Source organism: Mytilus californianus, unplaced genomic scaffold (assembly GCF_021869535.1).
Source record: "Mytilus californianus isolate M0D057914Y unplaced genomic scaffold, xbMytCali1.0.p SCAF_6, whole genome shotgun sequence".
NCBI lineage: Eukaryota > Metazoa > Mollusca > Bivalvia > Mytilida > Mytilidae > Mytilus > Mytilus californianus.
Window position 1 is genome coordinate 112,607,434 of NW_026262712.1, and position 24,506 is coordinate 112,631,939.

At 31.8% G+C, this 24,506-nt stretch overlaps 2 protein-coding genes and 1 long non-coding RNA gene across 3 annotated transcripts in view; 2 read left to right on the top strand and 1 right to left on the bottom strand.

The window, feature by feature from the left end:
- Positions 1-24,506, bottom strand: part of LOC127704502 (leucine-rich repeat and immunoglobulin-like domain-containing nogo receptor-interacting protein 1-B) — a 107,871-nt gene that overhangs the window by 80,956 nt on the left and 2,409 nt on the right. The window lies entirely within an intron of this gene.
- LOC127704501 (toll-like receptor 4) lies at positions 5,192-8,011 on the top strand. Its single transcript, XM_052208592.1, has one exon. The coding sequence runs from the start codon at positions 5,644-5,646 to the stop codon at positions 7,420-7,422; it is 1,779 nt and encodes a 592-aa protein (XP_052064552.1). The 5' UTR covers positions 5,192-5,643; the 3' UTR covers positions 7,423-8,011.
- On the top strand, positions 11,055-13,560 carry LOC127704515 (uncharacterized). Its single transcript, XR_007983310.1, has 2 exons — positions 11,055-11,184; positions 13,361-13,560. It is a non-coding gene; the product is annotated as an uncharacterized LOC127704515 (long non-coding RNA).

Genomic DNA, 24,506 nt, shown 5'->3' on the forward strand with positions numbered 1-24,506 from the left:
GGATCAAAAGATATGTATTCTGTACTGACAAGAAATAATGTTACTCCTACTGGACAGCTTAAGTGGGTTAAAATTTTAGGTGAACAGAATCTGAACTGGAAAAAGATTTTCAGACTGCCTTTTGCTGTTACAAAAAATAATAAATTACAGTGGTTGCAATATAGGATTAACCATTGCATTATTGCAACAAATCAGTATTTAGTTAAAATAAAATTGACAGATGATCCTTTATGTACATTTTGTAAATCAGAGAACGAGTCTATAGAACACCTATTTTGGAATTGCAATACTGTACAAAATTTTCTACAGGATATTGATAACTGGTTCCTCTCTGGTGGAATAAGTCTCCCAATGAAAAAATTAAACTTTCTTTTTAGAGACTTATCCAAGATATTCCCCAACAACCCATACAACATGATTTTTCTTTATATTAAACAATATGTGTATAATTCTAGATTCTTTAAAAAGAATCTCTCATTGCAAGCAGCTATAATAAAGCTGAAAGATATGTATAAATTAGAGAGTATGATAGCTGTAAAAAATAAAAAGATAACTGAATTTGACAATGTATGGAATGTTTTTGAAAAACTTTTATTGAATACCAGATAATGTCTATTTTTGTTACAATAACTTATGACTATTTAATTATAATCTATTTTAAAGAAAATATTATTGTAATGTTATGTACTTGATCTGTGTTGATGGCTGTAACGAAAGAAATATGTCTAGTTAATTTTGTAAATATTTTTCAACATAAATTTTTGATATTTAAAATATAAATAGGGATGTAACTGGATAATCCTTTTGTTTTTTTATCTTTTTTTATTTTATTTTTTTTCCTTCTTCTTTACTCTTGACTCCAATCTGTTAGTTATCATTATTTATTTATTTATTTATTTATTTATTTATTTATTTATTAATTTATATATTTTTTTTTATCTTTTCAATAGAAAATGTAAAATATTTCCAATTAAGATGTATTTATAATAATGACATTGTATATATATATGTATTATATTGTATGTATGTCATGTATATGTTGTAATTGTTGGAAATAAAAAAATCAAAAGTTAAAAAAAAAAAAACATACTGAATCTATCTAAAGTGTATTCAACAGAACTATTTCAACCAATTCAAAACTTAACAACATTGGATATCAGGAGAAATATGCCTCAACCGATAGATTTTGTGACATATTATAGTTATCCCGATCATGCATTCGGTATTCTGACAGAGTTGTCTTTCCTGGGAATCGATATGATGCCTTTGCCACACTTTGGAAGCTGATTCGGTCAAATGACAACCATAAAACAATTACACTTCGACTCATGTTATTTAGTTCACTTGTCGAATGAAAACTTCCAGGGTTATTCATCTTCTGTAGAACAGCTAACTCTCAGAAATTGTCGGTTGCACTTTGTTGCTACAGAATATAACGCATTATTTCCGTTTCCAAAACTCCACGTGATAGATTTTTCCGGAACGTTTATGCATTTGAGGCGCGCATTGCAGCTGTTACAACCATACCGTAATACAAATATGACGACAAAAGATGTGTTTGCTAGTGGGCATCAACTGTGCGTTTCTACAAGCCGACTTGTTTCTTTATTCACTGGTTTTCTGAGGAATGAAATTGAGAATGGAGGAAGACTGCAAAAGAATCTAGCATTATCTTTAAACTCCACGATAAGTTATATAGACGGTATCTTCTCACTAAGTTATGCAATGTGTGATGAAAATATTGAGCGTATATGTACCCTATAGAACATGACATTAAGGATACCGCAGGTCAGTTAAGTCTTCCAAATATCTTGACGACATATATCTAGAAATAGACAAAAAGGGTCTGATGAGAAAAACTTAATAAGCCAAACACATGATTACAGGTTCCCAATTACGAACTTTCCATTCATATGCAGCATTATTTCCACAGATCCTGCATATGGATTACATATTTCCCGGTTAATACGATATTCAAGTGTTTGCGTTTCCTATCGTGATGTTCTTGAAAAAGTGTTCTTGCTTTGAAAACAGCTATTAAATCAAGGATTCTGAGTGTGAAAGTTATAGTCACCCCACAGAAAAAAATTACGGATGTTATATCGAGTTGGTTGACAATGATAGTGACCGATATTTTCCAACTGCTGTTACCGTTCTGGTTTCTCTGATACATCACCGAATAAGAATGTTCTCCGAATTTGAACTTGAATAAGCAAAACGACGGATGCCGCATGTGGAGCAAGATATGCTCCCCCTTCTGGTGCATCTAAAATTTACAACGGTTTTAAGTTAAATTCGGATTGCTTAATCTGTAGTTTTCTATGAGGTGTCTTGTTTGCTGTTTTTGGTCTTTTCGTCATTTTTCCTTGTTTGCAACGGCGTTGTCAGTGAGTCTTCTGTTTCTTTTTATATGGGTTATTGTCCTTGAAAGACGATTTTAGCAACATTTTATTTTTTTTTCTGAAACTATAATATATAGAAAGAAAACATAAACAACAGAAATGCTCAACAAAATAAGACCTACAAATAGGTTGGAATATTGCCCTTATAAATGAGTTATTATCCTTGAAAGGCAAATTTGTTAATTTCTTATTTTGGTCCTTTGCAGACACTTTTATCGATAGGGATAACAGGAAACAAGTATTTGGCAGAAGCGATATTAAATTGACAAGAACGGTAACCAACAAAATATAAGGTTAATTAACATCAACAAATTCAGCAATACAGCCAACATCTCGTCATCGGACACCTAATACGAGCTATTGCTCTTTAAATAATAATTTTATCAGGTTTTTGAAGAAAATTAAATAGAAAAGTAGAAACTGTACCAATTAAACATGATCAGCGATACAACATACTAAAAAATGCCGAAGAAATAAGCTATTGAATTTAAAGAATAAAAGTATCCTATCCCAGATACCGGTAGCAACTACAGTACTGATATCTTTAGTTTTTATATCATTACGATTCAGGTAAGTTTTGAAATCAAGAGATGTGACGCATTTTTCCTCACCTCCAACTGCAAAAGCCTTGCAAATGCATCTTAAATCTCGAAGAATACCTGCTTTTTCATTACTGAATTCGCTATCAAAATCTTCAATATTTTTGGTTTGCGTAAATACTTTGTTAATAACATCTGCAATATTAACTGTTAGATGTAGACCACAGAAAAAGTTGTACATGCGCGATAGAATATCTTTGTCAACATTAGGCAAATCATCGTACTTTTCTACATGTTCTTGTATCTCTTTTTCTCGATTATTGATTTCTTTTAGCTTTTCATGACAGGTTTTATTAGCATTACCTTCCCAATACTTAGTTTTTCTATTTAGCCTTTTCTTCTCCATTCTGCATATGGTTTTAACTGTTTTAATATGCATTTTTTTAAGCAACAACCTTTTTTTTTTTCTTCAAACAGAAATCGTTTTTTTCTTTTAAAATTGTATTGCAGTAAAATATGGTTTTCTAAAAGATGAACTTTCATACAATCGAATGAACTATGTATAAGCTTCGGGAAGATCTGGGAACGTGTCATATTATTCGTAATACTGAAAAAATCGAAAATTTACGGTAGTTAATTGTTGAATTGAAGCTTTAAACCTACCAAAAATATTAATGAGCTAAAAGACTTTGATTTTAGTCGTCTCTGATGTATTTTTTATGGCTTCGTTTAAAGCGAGAACAGACGGAATGTGCTTAGTACTGCTAAAAAACGACCGTCTTTTCCGAACGTCGAGATCGAGGCGCTTTTGTTATCGTAAATAAAAGTGAAGAAATATTTTAAATCATGCACATATATTACAGTTTAAAACAAAACTAAATCTGCGCTTCCTAGAAATCTATCTTTATTCAGATTTTCTGCCTCTAAAACATTGATTCGGCAGTTGAAAGAATGTTCATTTTTTTCATTTTTTGCAGTGGCCGATCTAACGTCTTTGACGTCGCAATCCCACAGAGTCCCTACTGTTATTCCGATTCTGATGCATTTCAAAAGATGTATAAATTTAAAATAAAAATTGAGATTTTGCCAACATTATTCATGAGTTTGCGCATAAAGCTTTTGGCATAAAATGACGTCATACAAATGAAAACAGAAGGTTTGTTTTGCCATGCTGTTGTCTTTTTTCGACTTATTTTTTATTGTATTTTTGTATATCTTAAACCTCTTTTTGATATCGATTGATAAATAGAGGAATGCTTTGCTTACCTCACAGTAAAAATTAATAGAAACTAAATTTTTAAATTCTTTATACAAAATTGGTATTGGTGGTGATTATGTTACTCACCAAACTTTGCTTTTGTATGAGGTGGTTTGTTATTGATGTTTGTCATGTCTTTTATTTTAATGCCTCAGTGATGTCTATATTCATTATTTTGAATGCCAATGTAATACCGTGTCTTCATAAGTTATCATGACACATAGCTAAGATCTTTATATTAGACTGGTTTTGTACTTTAAATGATATAATGTTTCATAGCAAACCCTGCTGTAGAAGTATTGGTGGGTTTGGGGATTTTGTGTTGATGAAACACATATTATTATTAAATGTTTTTAGTTATTTTTTAATGTAAGGGCACAGTTCAGATATACTTTTTTCATATCAAATAGTTCAAATGGAAAACAATATATTATAAGATTGTAGTGAAAACAATAGCAACATATTGTTTACATTTAAATAAACAATTCAATAAAAGAGAGGCCAAAAATACCAAGGGAACATTCACATGCACAGGTCGCAAACAATCTGACACAAAAAGCGTATAACATAACATAACAAAACTCATTTATGAAGGGAATGGAGTAACCGATTAAAATACAATTTCATTCGCAAATACGTAGAGTATGCATATACAGCAAGAGCGGTTTACCCTGTCGAACCCCCAGTATTGATATCTTCATACTTCCCGGTTTTATGCAATTTTTTGTTTTTGTTATGTTAGTTAGAAATGTTGCTTCTATATGTTTAATGATATTTGATAATCGATAAACAATGGTCGTCATTAATAACCGTTTTTTTCAGTAAAGAAATAGAACAAAGTTAAAGTAGTGATCATTGAAGCTTAGCATCTCAAGTGAAAAAGATGAATAGTAATGTGAGTATATATATATATATATATTTTAAGATACGTGACGTCAATAGGTTATTGTAAATATTGTGAGATTTTTATCGATGCGTCAGAAATTGAAAAAAGTAATTTGGTAAAATTAATATCGATTATTTGACCTCTGTCGCCTGGTTAATGTGTTGTGAACTGGCAGAGCCATTTTTACTTTAGGACTGCTATAACATTAACTATTTGAGATCCTTATAAAAATGGAAAGGATTATAATTTATGCAGTAATTTGTATTGTAATTCTGTGTGATGAAATCTCTCTATCATCAGATTGTGATATCAAATATGTATTTCATAGAAAAGTTGGAGTTAAAATGGCTGATTATAAAAACAAAGGACTGCAGTTTGTTCCTCAAAATTTACCCAGAGACATAAATGTTCTAGATATATCTTCAAATCAGTTAAAAAGTATTGAACAGTTCGTTGACTAATTATAAATATCTACAAGAACTTTATATTGGCTCAAATCAAATTGAAGAACTATCTAATAAGTCATTTCTGGGATTACAAAATCTTGCCGTGCTCGATATGTCTCACAATTCGATTGATTTATCTTATGCATATTCAGCAGAACTTTTTTTTTCAATTCAAAACTTAAAAAAATTGGATATCAGGAGTAATATGCTACGACCTTACAATTATGATAAGGAATTCAACTATCCAGATCATGCGTTCGGTGTTCTGAGAGAATTGACTTTCTTGGGAATTGATATGATGCCTGTGCCAAATTTCGGACGCGGATTCATTCAAATAACCAACCTTCGGGAACTGCACTTTGAATCTTGTTATTTAGTACGCCTATCCAATGAAACATTCCAGACGTTTTCATCTTCTGTAGAAGAACTTTCGCTTAGAAATTGTCAGTTACACTTTGTGATAACAGAAGTTGGCGCTTTGTGTCCGTTTCCTCATTTTCGTTCCTTAGACTTTTTTGGAACGTTTATGCATCTTACGCGTGCATTACAGCTATTAAATCCATACAATAATGCATCAATAACTACAATCAATCTTGGCCATGTAAGTGACCTAAGTATTGATAGTGATGAGTTCCCATATGCGTTGACCATTACATCCGATATCATGAAGAATTTGAAAACAATTTGCATAGAAAATCTCGATTTATCACAGAATGGAATAGTTGATTACAGACGTGGATCCTTGTTTTCCTTTGATCACCCAGAATGTTTACAACATCTTTCATTGAAAGGAAACAGACTTTCACTTCCTAATAGAAAACATCAGAAAGAACTAAACTCTTTTTTTGGAAAAACTTTACGATTGAAATCTTTGGATTATTCTTATAATGTTGTTAACTTCATCATTAAAAATTCTTTGAATTCCAATTTGAATTTTACAAGTTCTGATGGCAGTTACGTTATATTACCAAAATCAGTAGAAAAATTAGATATTAGTTTCACAATTGTAAACCCGTTACACCCACCCTTGTTTATAGTTCCGTCAATCAATAACCTAACTCATTTGGATATATCTTATACAACTACAACTGTTGGAATGTATTTTATGACACTTCGGCTAGAAACATATATTTCTGCTGGAACCAGGTACACATTAGCTTGGAACGAATTACACCTATTTCCGAAAAACAACATAAAAACGATTGTATTGAAAAACGCTGCCCTAAATGATGGAATAGACAATAAAGGAAACAACTTGTTCACAAATGTTCAATCTGTCGAGACACTTGATATATCTGAAAATAATATATGGTATTTTTCGGACGATATATTTAAACTAATGCAAAATTTGTCAAACCTTTATTTAACCAACAATTTACTACAATCTATTCCAGAACAACTGAATACGCTTACAAAAATAAAGATGCTTGATGTTAGAAACAATCTCATTACAAGTGTAAGTTCGACCATCAGAAATTGGGCAGATAAAATGCATGAAATTCATGGAATGACATTGTATCTCGATGGTAATGCATTTGAGTGCACTTGTGATAATGTAGATTTGATAAGGTGGATACAAGCTACAAAAGTTAATCTGGACAGCCAATCATATAAATGTAAATTATTAAATGGAACAATAATTGATCCACGTATTGCCTATAACTCTATTTCCGAATTGTTTGTGGACTGTAAGAGTACTATGTGGTTAACTTTTGTTCCGACATTACTTTCTACATTTGTCACATTATCACTGTTGCTTGTGGTGTATAGTAAGAGATGGAAGATCATATTTTTTACTTATGGAATTATTCGCCGTGTTGTTGAGCGTAAAGTTCATAAGAGTTATCAATATGACGTGTATATATCATATGAAGGGGAAATAGCCATTTAGATTAAAGATGTATTAGTACCAAAACTTGAGGACGAGTGGGGACTGACCATGTGCATAAAAGAGCGAGATTTTTCAAATGGATCGAGTCTTGCGGACAGAACAGCAGAAAGCATCCAAAACAGCAGATCCATTATTTTTCTCATCACGCCAGAATTTAAATCCTCACGTGATTGTTTATTTGAACTCGATAGAGCAAAATACGAGAAAATTACAAAAAATCTTGAGCGTATTATTCTCATTACAAAAGATATAGCAATTACTGATATTCCTGTGGACTTTTCCTTCATTTGGAATTATGCATATCTTATTGAATGGCAAAAGGATCCCTACAGTTTAGACGATATCTGGAGAAGACTGAGAATGTTAATTGCAGATAGCATAGTTTCTAACAAATACACAGCTTAATAGATAAAATCATTTTGAAAAGCAATTCTGTTATAAAACGAGATAACTATACACATATATTCTGCCATTAAGTAACAATTCCGGATAAGTCATTTACTGTAAAAAAAAAATTATATTTCGCATGAAAATGGTTTTCCGCATTTGTAAAAATAAAGCCAGTGATCTAGCCAATTTGATTACTGAAAAATCGTTTACATTCCTATTTCATGTTGTACATAGATGTTTATTTGAATTTCTTTTTTTTCTAGACACTGCCCCTGGGGCTTCCTTTCAATGGTCATCAAATGAGGCCTCTTGCGAATCCTTATTCAGTAAAAATGTCCCAATCATGGAATTCGCCAGTTGTGAGTGAGTTGAGACACATATACAGCGTATCGGTCGACAAATTCATGATGGTGTGTAGCGTCGATTGCCTTCGTTCTAGGTTTCTCATAACACTACTTGAGCAGTTTTTGTTTTCGGAGCCCAACCCTGTTAACGGAGTACGTCTTGTTTGAACATGGACAAAAGTAAAATTTTAACTGAGATATGCACCCGACGACGGAACAAGGGGTATATTACGGCTGAAAAAATTGGAAAAAAGGAAAATAAAAAAATACCGAACTCCAAGGAATTTTTAAATCAGAAAGTCCTTTAACAAATGAAAAAATCAAACGCTCGAACACATCAAACGAATGAAAAACAACTGTCCTATTCCAGACTTGGTGCAGGCATTTCCTTATGTAGAAAAAAAATTGATAAAACCAGGTTTTAAGCTGGCTAAACCTCTTACTGGTATGACAGACGCATAACATTCCATTATTGTGACAACAATGTGTGGTCAAAACAAACAGACATAATAGGTAAAAATGTCAAAAATTGGGGTACAGCATGGGGTACAGCAGTCAACATTGTGTTATAATCTTAATCACTATAAAACGAACAACTACGTCAACAAAGAAAAACAAAATGGCATGTAGACACTCTATAGACAAAGCACATAAGCAAAAATGAAAGACAATAATATAAAAAATGACCAAAGCACAATAACACAATGGCGGGATATATAAATACCGAGCCACGCTGGAAGTTGACAATTGGAAAATTGAGATCATCACTTTTGTCTTAGATTCTAGTTAGAAGTAGTCCATCTTTGTTAATATCGAGTAAAAGATATGCAGTAGAGCTTCTACTTTTGGTAGTATCCCTAATATCAAGTTCACTGCGATATATAAGATATAAGCACTTATTGAAATGAGGGTTATTAAGTGACAGGACATCATCACTGAAAGTGAGAAAATGAAATTATACAAGATGTGGTTTAGTTTTGTCTTTTAGAATGTTCTGTATTTTTTTTTCTTCACATTAGTACAACAATAAATCGACCAGTAGTGGTGTACAATAACGACTGTCTGCTGTATGAATAATCAGCCAAACCAAACAAATATGTTTCTCGATAATTTGTTTTAGCACTTCGATTTCGATAATATCCTTTTCGGAGAACTTGTCAAAATATTACGGGTTCCACATGTTCAGAAGTATCTGTTTACCCTCATGGATCCCCTGACATGTAAGATCGTTCCCGAATTTTGGTGGAGTTCGTGTTGCTTAGTCTTTAGTTTTCCATGTTGTATATTGTAGACTGCTGTATGTCTTTTGTTATTTTTTTGGTTTTTTGTCATAGTGTTGTTGTCAGGCTGTCTTCGATTAATGAGTTTGAATACATCTTAGGTATCTCCCGCATCCCCTTTTTATCATGTACAATGCCGTTATATTCATATATGAAAAAGAGTTCAGATACTAATTGAATAATTTTTTCTTTCAAAACGATATGTCATTCTTTTGTAGAAACAATGCGGACGATACCCTAACCCTAATCAAAGTTTCAATGAAATGGGTTTAAGGCAAATTGTTTTGTTATAAATTAGGCCTTTACTTTTCTCAATTGAATTGCTTCTTTTTTTTCATGTCGGGACCTTTTATAGCCGACTAAACGGTATGGATTACTCATTGTTGAAGACCTCACGGTTGCCTATAATTGCTTACAACCACTTCATTTGAACTTGGGTGGATAGTTGTCTCATTGGCAATCATACCGCATCTCCTTATTTGTATATTAAAGCATAACATAATGACATGTAGAGGGGTAATATTTTGCTTCATTATAATGCAAAGTACACTTTTCTCAAACATTTATTTAAGGGGGTACAGAACACCTAAGGGAGTTAACTCCTAAATATCAGCTGAGCGTTTTAATCACATACTATTAGTAAGGAGAAATCAAGCTTTTCAACGATCAAAATTTGTGATTGTCAAATTGCTATATATCCAACCAAATTATTCCTGTGAATTGTGTGGTTCAAATTTCTAAAAAATTTCATATTTTTGTAAACAGGTCAAAGTAAATATTTTGTCAAAACTTTATGAAAATTAAACGAGCCAAATTTATTTTAGTCAAAGTGTTGGGTACCCCCTTAATTTCACAAGTATTGTGCGTTGTTGCCAATTGGGGCTTTACCTTTCAATATTCCATCTATGATATGGTTAAGACAGAAACATTCCATTCCTCCTTTTATTTCATCGTATGACCAAATATTCTAAATTTCTATAGGGGAACAGCCACGTGTTTTATATTAGGAAAAAATGGGGTGTTTTAATATTTGATCTTGATTCTCATTTTTTGAAAAATAAAATGTACTGCCAGACATTAGAGGGAATACAATTATTCTGAATATTACGTTTTGAGTAAAATTTGTTTTTTTCTGCAGTAAAAATATCGTGTTACAAGAAAACCCCATAGCATCTCCCTTTTATAAGGTTATATTAACAAATTACTAACAAAGTGACTTGCATTTTTATACATCTTAGCAATTTATATATTTCATGCTTCATGCAACTACAGGAATATTTGTATTGGAACAGAACAGTGATATCTAAAGTTTATATCTAGAATAATTAGTTAGATTTATTTTTATAATAAATAAGTCTTAGCGTGTATTTAAACCTAAACGCTGCAGAAACTGAATATTGTTTTACGTTATATAGGTGGGATTATGCATATTGAAGGTTTTTTTTTTGTCGTATAACACACCGTGATATGTCAAGATTGTTAAATTAAAGAAATTCGTACGGTTGGTCTTTCATTTGATCATTCCGGACACCATCAACGACAAGAAAAACTTTAAAATACGCGTCAACTATAACAGACATCACATGACTTATCATTATGTAATTTAAATCTGATACAGGTGTGTCAATAATGGGTGCAAAATTATGAGGGTAATAGAATATTTCAAATACACCTGGGATAATCTGCTAAGGACTTTCTTAATAGTTTATATTACATAAACGGTGGAAATTCCTGTCTTTGATATTCAGGTAAAAATATGGTGATGATTATCATTATACAATATTTTTTGTGTTATGAACTGTGATGAATATTTACATTCATCTGACTGTGATATCAAACATTTAATTAAAGGACGAGAGAACGTTAAAGTAGCTAATTGTTCAGACAGAGGACTTACGTTTAAACGTCAGATTTTACAAGTGGACATAACTGTTCTTGATCTGCGTTCAAATCTGATCACAAGCATTGAAAACAATTCTTTCGTCAATTATAAGTATTTAGAAGAACTGTTTTTAGGTAAAAAAAAACTTAGTAATTTATCAAGTGAATCATTTTAAGGGTTATGCAATCTAACTGAGCTAGACATGTCTCACATTTTGCTTCATTTATCTAAAGTGTATTCGGCAGAACTACTTTTTCCGATCGAAAATCTAACAAAATTGGATATTTGGAGTAATAAGCTCCAACCAGAAGATTTTGTCACAGTGTTTTACTACTCTGATCATGCACTCGGTGTTCTTAGAAAGTTGTCTGTCCTAGCAATCGACATGATGCCTTTGCACCATTTCGGAAGTGGATTCAGTTATAGAGAAAGTCCAAATAACTGTCCATTCCTGGGAAATAATGGAGCAGGGGCCCGTAGGGCCGACGCCCATTATTTCCCAGGAATGGACAGTTATTTGGACTTTCGCTAACTTAAAATACACCTTAAATAATTATTTCATTTTGTAATGGTTTTCTTTTCATTTCCCCGTGTTGTACCCAATAATTCACATAATTCGATATTTCAAACCATTCTATTAGATCAAATAGAATTAAACAAGAAAACAGTATTTCATGTTTCATGCATAACCCAACATTTTTTTCTTTCCCTTTGCTCATAACAACGAAAAAAATATTATGCATGTTTTAGCGGATAAGTCTTAAATAGCAATACAAGCAAACTGAAAATATTTTTCATTCTTCCCTATTATCAGAAAGGAGGCAAAAAGTTTTAGAAAAAAAACCCGCGTGATTAAAACATTTCTACATTTCTTTTTGTAAGTCTTTAACTTGAGTGGGAAACTACTTTTTGATTTCATTAAAACATTTCAAGATTGACGCCGTCATTTACACTGCCGATATAACTGTTATATTTGCCACTGGACATATAACAACAGTAAAGGAATTCGATTATGTTACGCATTTCTGTTGAAAATTGAATAAAAATCTCACCCAATATTTAACTCAAGTCTTATTCAAATGTTATCCATACCCCCTCAAATTCTATTCATTAATACTATTTTCAAATTATAACAACAAAAAATCAAATAATATACCGAATACGCCATTTTGACCATTTCAGTTTCTTGAACTATTTATTCTATTTTACCACAATATTGTTGTAGAAACTATCCGAGTAATATTTCTTTTGTTAATATATATATATTATAAAATGGAACAAACGATTTTTGCTGTACAAAATCAAAATTCAACACTTTAAATTTCAAGCAAATGATATCTTAACCGGTAAAATTAAAATCAAATCTGTAAGTGAATATAAAAATAAGAAAATGAAGTATGACTGTCAATGAGACAACTCCACAAGAGACCAAATGACACAGAAATTAACAACTATAGGTCACCGTATGGCCTTCAACAATGAGCAAAGCCCATACCGCATAGTCAGCTATAAAAGGCCCCGAAATGACAAATGTAAAACAATTCAAACGAGAAAACTAACGGCCTGATTTATGTACAAAATAATGAACGAAAAACAAATATGATATACAGCAACAAACGACAACCACTGAATTACAGGCTTCTGACTTGGGACAGGCACATACAGAATGTGGCGGGGTTAAACATGTTAGCGGGCGCCCAACCCTCCCCCTAACTTTGGACAGTGGTGTAACAGTACAACATATGAACAAACTATAAAAATCAGTTGAAAAGGGCTTAACTCATCCGATAGATACTAAGCACAAAAACAAGTAACAAAAACACAGAGTGGACGTGGCAGCGTACTTATACATCCCCACAACAAAAAGACACTAAGTACAGATCTGAGAGTACTCGCAGTTACTGACAGCTAGTTCAAAGCCAATAACAACTAATAAAAAAAATCATGCACCTATAAGACTAATTTTCCTTATTGAATAATGTTTTAATGTGTTCAATATCACAAAAGAATTCAACTGAGTAAACACATTTGATATTTTGTAGATGCACAGAAGAGGACTAGCACTAAATGGAAAATATCCGTTTTTACCCGCTTGGATACTATCCGTGACAAAAATTCAGCCACGATTTGCATCGGAAAACAAAATATGGATAATGTTGTGGAATTTTAGTAAAAACGATACTATATGTTATACAATGGAATTACTACTCGCAAATAAAAGCTGTTTATTAATAATGAGATATTTGGTGTTCATTGTATTACTACGATCCCTATTTAAAAAAAACTCCATTATCAGTCGTTTTAGTAAGTTTTCATCTTCATTCAATATCGCGTTTCGTCTTTTAGGATTATTTCCATGGGTGAACACTTTTTAAGAAAGTGCCCATGGAAATATCCAAAGGGCAAAACGTCCGGATGAACGAAGATGAACAAAATAAAAAATAACTCTCCATTCCGGAAAAATAATGGAGATTTTGAACAAAAGATTTACATCACAGGTGTATGTTAAGTCGAATGAATAACCTTAATGAATTACAATTCCAATCATGTTATTTAATAAGTCTGTCAAAAATAAAACGCTTTAGAGGTTTTCATCTTCCATAGAGGAGCTTTCAAAAATTGTCGATTAAACTTTGTAATTACGGAAAAGTATGCCTTGCTGCCGTTTCCGCATCTACGTATATATACTTATCTGGAACGTTTATGCTTTTGAAGCCTGCATTGCAGCTGGTACGGATATTCAGTAATGCTAATATAACTACAATTAATTTAGGTCGTGTTAATGACGTCAGTTTAGATAGTAGTGATTTCACTTTTGCTTTGACTTTCACAACCGATATAATGATAAAGATTTATCCGTGAATGGAATTGTTGACTACGAACCTTGGTCTTTATTATCCCTTAAACGTCCGGAATGTTTACATCTCTCCTTTAAATGAGACAGGTTTTTGCTTGCCAACGGGAAAGGTTAAATGAGGCAAGACTTTTTTGAAGCAGCCGTTGGGTTAAAATCATTTGATTTTTCTTATAATGCTGTCAAATATATGCTGAAAAATTCAGATGTTTCTGGTTTTAATTCAAATAGTTGTCATGGCAGTTTCGTGACAGTTCCAAAATCCCTGGAGAAAATTAATGTCAGCTACACGATCCTTAGATCTTTCCCACGAAAAATGTTTATTGTTCCTGCTGACAACAACATTACATTTATGGATATGTGTTATTCACAAGCAAATTAGTTCATAGATAACAGTCAGCTTCATCTGGAAACTTTCATTTGTGATTAAAGATACTACTCATTTTTAAGGAACGAGTTTAATCGTTTTCCTTCTCATAACCTTAAAACATTAGTGTGTGGGAAAATGTTGGTTTTAGTGATGGAATAAAGTTTCAAGGAAACCGATTGTTTCAAAATTTTCGATCTGTCGTATCGTTGGATATATATGAACATGATATTTGGTATATTGTACAGCAAATGCTTAATTTGTCAAGTTTATATTTAACAAAACATTTTCTCCAGTCTATTCCTGAACAGTGAACTGGTCTCACTAATATAAAGATGCTTGATATAAGACAGAATCTTTTAACAAGTGTGAGTTCAGCCATCAGAAACTGGGCGGATAAAATGCATCAACTTCATCTGTATATCGGTGGTAATGCATTTGAGTGCACTTGTGAAAATGTAGATTTGATAAGGTGGATACAAGACACAAAAGTTATTCTGGACAGCCGGTCATACAAATGTAAATTATCTAATGGATCATTTATTGATACACTTATTGCCTACAACTCTTTATCCGACTTGTTTGCGGACAGTAAGAGTACTATGTGGTTAACTTTTCCATCAACCTTAATATCTACATTTGTCGTAATAACCCTGCTGCTTGTGTTGTATAGTAAAAGATGGAAGATCATATTCTCTATATATGAATTCATTCGCCGTGTTGTTGAGCCTGAAGTCCGGAGGAACTTTCAGTATGATGTTAATATATCATATGAAGGAGAGAGTGTGTATTGGATAAAAGATGTCTTAGCACCAAAACTTGAGGACGATTAGGGACTGACGTTGTGCATTAAAGAACGCGATTTTTTAGGTGGAAGTAGTCATGCAGACAACGAGACATAGAGCATCCAAAACAGCTGATACATTATATTTCTCATCACGCCAGAATTCATATTGTCATATGATTGTTTGTTTGAACTCAACAGATCAAAATATGAAAAAATTACTAAAAATCTAGAGCGTATTATTTATAACAATAGATATTACAATAACTGATATTCCCATTGGGTTTTCGTACATTTGGAATTATGCATATCTTTTACAATGGCCTGACGATCCAGCAGGCGATTCAGATGCTACTTGGGGGAAATTGTGTATATTGCTCACAAACGGCTTGGGTCGCTAAAACTAAAATAGCTTTATATAGATAATAAAGGCAGTGTACATAAAAAAAGTTAATTAAAATACAATGGTATTATAATACGAAATAACTTAACAATATAATCTGCAATACTTATACCTGTACGAGATATCTATACACATATGATTCGCCATGTTAATACGAGGTAACTGTACGAATATAAATCACCATGGCAATACAAGATAACTATACAAATAAAATCTGCTTAACAGAATAAGGTTATATCGAAATTAAATTGCAACTTGACTTTTTAACAAATTCGTTAAAGTTTTTGTACTTGTCCCGAGTTGGCAGTGTTCATTATTGTAATTGTTGTATGTCTTTTCGTCGATTTAGTTTAAGGCATTGTATTTTCTGTTTTATATCGGATTTTGAATTGGTCATTGATCCCTTGTTATCTTCTGTTCTCATTTAGTTTAATAAATGTATAATATTGTTTACAAAAATATTTTTGACCGAGTTGTACGAAGCCGTCTTAATGGAGACCGATGGACACATGTGCCAGCAGGAGTGCGTTAAAAGAAGATACCTATTACATTATTAACTACACCTATAGTTTTCGATCTAGATGCCATGGATAATAACATTTTCTTTTCAAGATCATTTATTGTTTTGTCTTTTTTCTTAAATTTTTGTCTTTCTTCTTTAATGTTTGTCTTACGTCTTTAATTTTTGGTGTACTTATTTATATTTATTATTCATTTTGGGATAATAATACAGGTATGTGTGAATGTTAAGGACACCTCTTCATTATTCATTGACACTATAAATGAAGACAAAGTCATGTATTGAATATCAGGAAGTTGAAATACAAATATGTTCACAGGTAAATCGTAAATATGTGTAATAGATCTTTCAGACGTTTGAGTGCATTTTTCAATTGATGCAAAAATTTAAAAACAGTCTGTTTTTAAATATTTGAACTCATGATCAAAGAAAACAAACCGCTAGAATTATCAAAAATCTTGTAAGATAAGGTTATTAACCAATGAAAGAAAACAAATGATAATTTCAGTGATATTTACAGATTTTGACTTCTGAACTCGCTGACAATTTTATTGTTTAAGTTTCTGTCAATCATTTCAACAATTATCATAAAAGAATTCCATTTTGGAGTCGTATTATATTTATTTTTTTTGCATTAAATGTCTAAGTATATGTAAAGCCTTTTTTGCCGTTTCCATTTTTTTTCTTGAACAGTATCCTAGACATACATTAAGCTTTATTTATAGTTGGTGTAAACCAGACTAGTCTTAACATTCCATCTGAAAGAAGGCGGAAGATACAAATTGAAAAATGTAAACCCATAATTTGTAAAGATACTGACAAAATTATGGCTAAAACAGAAAACCGACAAAAAGACAATGAACCGTCTACAAATTAAAAAAAAGTTTAAAATAAATCTAAACTTGGGAAATAAAACAATGGCTAAAATCAAAACGATAAAAGGAATACAACAAGACACAGAAAACTAAATTTAAGCATTTTGGAACCCCATAAAAATCAAAGTGAACCCAAATGCCGAAACAGCAATATTTCTCGATATGTAAAAACCTAGGTGCTTAAACAGCAATATTTCATGATATATAAAAACCCAGATGCTGAAACAGCAATATTTCATGATATGTAAAAACCCAGGTGTTGAATCTGCAATATTTCATGATATGTAAAAATCCAGGTGCTGAATAAGCAATATTTCATGATATGTAAAAAGGCATGTGCTGAAACAGTAGTATTTCATGATATGAATATCCATTGGGCTGAGACAGCAATATTTCATGATAAGTTACAATAATGTGTCCATAGTACACGGATGCCCCATTCGCACTATCATTTTCTATATTCAGTGGACCGTGAAATTGGGGTCAAAACTCTAATTTGGCATTAAAATTAGAAAGATCATATCATAGGGAACATGTGTACTAAGCTTCAAGTTGATTGGACTTTAACTTCATCAAAAACTACCTTGACCAAAAACTTTAACCTGAAGCGGGACAGACGGACGGATAGACGAACAGACGTACGAACGGCCGCACAGACCAGGAAACATAATGCCCCTGCTACTTTCGTAGGTGGGGCATACAAAACCAGCTGCTGAACCAGCAGTACTTCATAAGTAAAAACCCAGGTGCTGAAACAGCAGTATTTCATGATATGAAAATCCCAGGCGCTGAAACAGCAGAATTTTATGATAAATTAACGCAAAAATTCTGATACAGCAATGTATCATGATTAGTAAAACGAGTTGATGGAGATGTTTGCGTCTGAATATCTCACATCTTTTAATGAATACATTTAACGGAAACTTTGAAAATCCTACAATCAGCATTTAGTGTAAAATCGAACAACAATAGCTACAAGAACATCCAATAATAATAACCTTTCTACCTATATCAATAACTCTTTTAATCGCAAAGAAATATTTCAAGTGCATTCTGGAGCATTCTTGGTTCACTAATGAAAGTTTGATACGTTTAAATTAATAAGAGGCAATTGTAGGGTGTTGGTGTTCGATTCTCTTAAATCTAAAAAGAAGATACAAATTAGAGTACAAAACGAAAACTTGGTGAATAATATTAACTTCAAAAAGAACGAGACCAGGTGGATCCTGCTATGCATGGATCATTCACAAAGCGAAAGTACATTTAGTCCATATTTCACAATCGAGAGGTAGTACACAATCGGTGACGACTATTCTGCCATCAGAAAATTTAAAAGCACGAACACATGTCGGTATTTATTTGAGACACGTGAGTTGTTTTAAAAAACTAAAACACAAACATTGACCGCTTAATTGTAGTAGGCAATCAGATACTTAGATTCAAGTATACTACATAGTAGCCTAATGAACATTCATAATAGAAATATAAAAATAAAGTGTTTATTAATATTCACAAAAAAAAATCATTTTTTAGAAAACTTAATGCAAAATGAAATGATTTTACCAGAATAACAATATGGCAAAATACAAAACGTACCGAAAAGAGAACACTCACAGTCGTACTGGGTAGCAAATTCACTATAATAAAATTATGTTAAGAAAAGGAGATATGGATAATATATCAACAGACAGTCATCCAAATACAAAAGTATCCAAAAAACATGTACACGACAACATTTTTATTTGGACTATAATATCAATCAGTCATTTATTTATTTATTATCATACTGTTTTTGTAGAAGTTGTATAAATCATCTTTTGCAGTTTTTGATTTTTATTAATCAATCTACACAAGTTTCAATAATTATAAACAGCAAATTTCAAATTGTTAATAATTGACAACTACTGCTTTTGGAATTATATTAAAGCTGCATTAGAATAAAAATTTGTTCACTTAATTTAAATGATATTTTTGCTTTTTATCGTCTTTCTATATCTATTAAAGTTTCCTCAGTATAGGAAAAAAATACGTCTGAATCGCTTTTATGGATTTCATTTACCAGGAACGCTCAAACCCAAACTTTTGCAAGCCATAAATATAAATACATGAAAAGAATAGCCTTCTAATATCAACTTTCCTGCAGCATTTGGAATCTTAGCTTCTTAATAATTTTGTAATATATTAACGATGAATTAAAAAAAGGTGTATTATCAAGCATATACAAAGACAGCTGCTTTATTTGGTCAGATACGAATAATATCGTTAATAAGGAGACAATGTTTGGTTTCAATTGTTAAAATTTGATAAATAGATTCGTAACCGTAAATGAAACCGACAATTTTTTTTTCCCAAATTGCTCGCTATATTCTCAGGATGTTATAATTAATTTTGATGAAGCGATGAAGAGATTCCATATGAGAGTTATTTCCCCATCAGTATTTGATATAAGTGAAATGTATTTGTAACTGGCAAACCATAGTGATAGAGACCTAGGGTCTTTTGATATGAGGTCCTTGGTCCATAAAAAAGAAAATAAGGTCGAGGTCAATGTTTTATGAGTTACTATGACATTACACAAAAGTGGCGGAAGAAAAAAAAATTGTTTAGAGAACAATTGTTTTTTAATTATTATAATTTTTTTTTCTTCCGCCACTTTTAATTCTTGGGAGAAAATTTCGTTTCGCAAGATGTCGCTTAGATATTTGGTATATAATATCGAATAGTTTATACGTTTTTAAAACTGACACCGTTTAACCGAACAATTTTCCTTGTAAGAGTTATCTCCCCAAATACTGGTTTCCTTGTTATTGCTACTCCTTCGCAACCATAAAAAAAAGACAAATTTATTTTACCAAATTGCTCACTACATCCTCAGGATGTTAAAAAAAATTGGCCGAGGCGATCCGAAGACTCCATGTGAGAGTTATTTCCCCTTATGTATTTGATATAGGTGAAATGTAATAGTAACTCATAAACCATAAGTGCTAGGGACCTAGGGTTTTTTGATTTGAGGTCCTTGGTCCACCAAAATGAAAATAAGGTCAAAGTGAAAGGTCAAGGTCATATTATCATGATTATAAATCTTGATTTTGGCTAATTTTGGCTTTTCCTCAGAACCGTATACGATATCGACAAAATATATTACAAAATTGTTAGTTGTCATGTTACAACACAAAAATTTTGGTTGAATGGGTACGTTGACTTTTAATAGGAGTTTTCTCCCCTCTTATATTTAAAATTAGCTCTATGATGATATAACTCATTTACCATGTATAGTACAGACCTAGGGTCTTTTGATTTGAGGTCTATGCTTGATGACCTTGAAATTTAGGTCAAGGTCAAAGGTAAATGTTGATGTTCTAGATTTTGACCTATGCATTTATATCATATTTAAACATGATAAAGCTATGAGATTTTTTTCATTAGGTTGGTAGATATGTGACCTTGAAAAGGTAAGTCGGAAGTGACCTTTTTAACAGAAGTAGTCATATCCTGCACTGATTTAATTCAAAATGACGTAGAACCATATATTTTTGGAATCAGGTTGACGGACCTATCAGATGGTACCGGAAGAAATTTTTTTTCAGCCGGAAGGTTTAATTTATCTTCCTTCTTTCATGCAATATTATATAGAAACCATGTATTTTTTGAATCAGTATGAAGAAACCTATGATTAGACAACAATAGTAAATTGAGTATCCTTAGCTTCTTATCAATTTTGTAGCAATTTAATGTGGAAAGACCTTCAATTGTTCTCTGAAATGGTTTTTAATTATGTTACGTATTCGACAGATATATGTTCAACATCTTACATCTCTTAATGATCACTTTTGTTCTATAGGTTATACATTAGTGCCCAATCCAAAAAAAACACTTTCTTTAGATTGTTAAGTATCGTTTGTATAGAGCAGGATAGGCGAAACTGTCTCCTTTTTCCTCTGTTCTGTTTCAATATCTAAAGTATTCAATGAACGAAACTAGATGTAAACAAGTCAACAGGATTTGATGAAGTTAAAACGCATATCTTCGCCAATTGTATCTGAGTCGGTTGAACATATTATTAACTTAAGTTTCTGTACAGGTATTTTTCTTATAAGCCGCAGGAAACTAGAGCTATATCTCACCACAAGGGTGGTGATGCAACTGATGTGAACAATTATAAACCAATATCTATATTCTAAACCGTTGCCAAAATTATTGAAAAAATTGGTATTTAATTGACTATATGCATATTTCGTAAAATCAAATCTTCTCTTAAGGTAGCAATCGGGCTTTAGATCTCGACATTTATAAAACACTGCCCTCCTAGTGATCACGCTATTGATGGGTTTAAATCTGATTGATCAGGAATATTTCAAAAGATAATGATTAATGGTATTGAATCTCATTTCGGAGAAGTTTAATCAGGAGTTTCACAGGATTCCATGCTAGGACCTTTACTTTATATAATATATCTGATGTATCTCTTGTGCTTGAAAATGTTTCTGCTGAACTTTCTGCTGATGATACAATATTATATAAGTCATTTCCATCAGTAACAGATTTAAATGCATTTATGTTTCATTTTACTGAAACACCTTCCAAAACGTGGCACATGCATCATATCAATTCCTAAGGAAGTCAATTCTCTCAGAACACCTATAGCTATTGTTAACAGAAATTGTCATATGTACAATGGAAACTGCACTTGAGAATTGTACTAGTAGAACAACACTTGGATAGCATTCAAAACACACTCTCTGCCGAAGATACCAACGGGATATTCAAACTCATAGGTCAAAAACAGACTGACAATGTCATGGCCTTGGTGACAACTTTAATTCAAAATACAGTTAGGGACATATCAAATTTTAGTTTATATTAATGAAGGTACTTAAACAATCACAATAATTTAGCATAGCCATTCATTAGACATCTTCACTATAAGTCATAATCAAAACCAAAACCGGTACCACAATTGAAGCAAACAGTTGTTTAGTGAGTTAAAATTCGCATCTGTCAAATGGCAAAATCAAATGCAAAATGCTATGTTTAATTAGTTTGAACCCGTCTATTATATTGTATTAGATGAAACATAATATATTAGATCGATTATTACTCAATTCACATGAAAATTTTGCAATCACATTAATAAGATCTCGCATTATACCAGTAATCATTAGTGAATTGCAATGCTAAATGCACGCATTAGTTTCCGAATTTACAGTAATTTAACTTCTTCTGAATACACTATTGCAAATAATAAACAATGTATTTATAAATTGTTGTTTCTTTTCAAGATAAATAGTAAATATGTAATCTATTAATATTTTCCTTATAGAGAAAGCTTTATTAGAGGCACAGTAAGGAGTAAGCACCAACGCAATTAATTCTCCAGGAGAACTGATCATCACCCAGTTGGAGATTGATGTTCATGATAAATGATTTGAGGTAGACACAGGTATGATGAAATTTATTTTGTTTAAGCATGTTCTGATATTGTTTATAAAGCACAATGCCATGCTGGTTCACTATTAAACATCACATTAACAGAACCAATGAACAGCACCAGGTGCAAGTTTTGACAATAACTGTCTGTTCAGTGATGCTTAAGGCTGAAACATTTAAAAAACGAAAACTAAATACAGACGTAAAAGAGCTGGTAAAACCAAATTAGACCAATAAATAAAGCCAAATTCGGACAATACATTTATGACGGAATACATCCTTTAATTCAAAATTATTTTTAAAAATTTAAGAGATATAGAAAAATTTTGATCTCTTCCTTCTAGTACGGCAGTCTTGACTACTGAGCAATATTTTCTACGAAATTAATGCAAAATCATATTCCTGATTCTTAAACTAGAGGCCTTTTTCTCATTTTGACATACTGATACCTCGACGCATGAGTCTTAGTAATATATAACAATTAAAATATATCACCTATTACAAAGGTGGCGGCAATAAATGCATAATGAAATTACTGATCTAAACATGATCAAAATCAATATTTTGCATTTGCAAATCATAATTAGAAGATTAGGTAATAACTCCGTAAGGCCGAGTTGACAGATGAATTAGACTATTTCTATTAGGTATATCTTAGTCGTATCGCTCTTAACGTTTCTACATATGTATACATTCTTTGCTTTCAAATGGTTTACTTCGAGTTTTCTAATACAAACGAATTCATTAAAGCGCTTCGATCGCACAAAATCTATGAAGTGTTATTTTCATCAGATCATGCATGATAATTGAAGTATTTTTACAGTTCATACCAATGTCTTCCCTGTTCTAGCTGCACGCGTTTAAATATTTCTTTTTATAAATATCCAGTCATAAAGTTTTGATCTAATTCAATTGTCATTAAAATCAGGTTCTTAAATATTTTTGCCGATTTAATATCTGGACTAAACTGTCTGCATGATAAATATCATATATTCAATTATTTATATGTTAGAAGCGACAATATTGTTTTTCTACTTCCTGATATTTATTACATTGCTTTGTGATCACCATGTATTGTCATTGTAGTATGGACATGCAGCACCGATGATATTTATTTATACCTGTATTATCATTCAGTAATAAACTTTAAACTGCATTAGATTCTTTTAACTTTAATAATATATAAATGTATAAAATACAATGTTATTTTGCATGTATTATGCAACCCACTAAAGCCTGGTCAAAATAATCATTTTTATCAAAAATATTTGATTAAACTTTCTGTGTAGTTTGTTCAACATATTCTTCTAACATCATGCATCAATGCATAGTTCGATGGATCTAGGTTAAGCAATTGTTTCCATCTTTTTAAAACATTTGTTGAAGAAAAACTACGGTTTGAGGTTGGAAATGCGGGAAAAATCCCCGTACAATTACATAGCGAGTAACTGCAATATATATTCTATCATTCAGGGAAGGTTCAAATACCTTGGCTGATAACTATAGTAGAGGTTTTATTAACACACTTGATACTGACTCAACTTTGCTGAAAAATCAGTAAATTCCAACGAATAATAATTATATTCTGTAACAATTATATATTAGCAAGTACACAACTTCAGCATCTGTCAAATTTTTTTGACGTTTCAAAGATCTTGTTCAAATTCTGTAGGAAGAGTTGAATATGTATCAAATGACCTTTCATGGTTTGTACATTGCCATGACTATATCTATAACGAGGTTTATGTTTTAGTAATTAAACCATCTGTAAGCAACATCCCCAGTTTCCTCCAAGTATCATCTAAATCTTCTAGATCTTTCGGCCATTGTACAACAAATGCATAATTCCAAATGTACGAAAACTCAATTGGAATATCAGTAATTGTTATATTTTTTGTGATGAAAATAATGCGCTCCAGATTTTTTGTAATTCTCTCATATTTTGCTCTGTCAAGTTC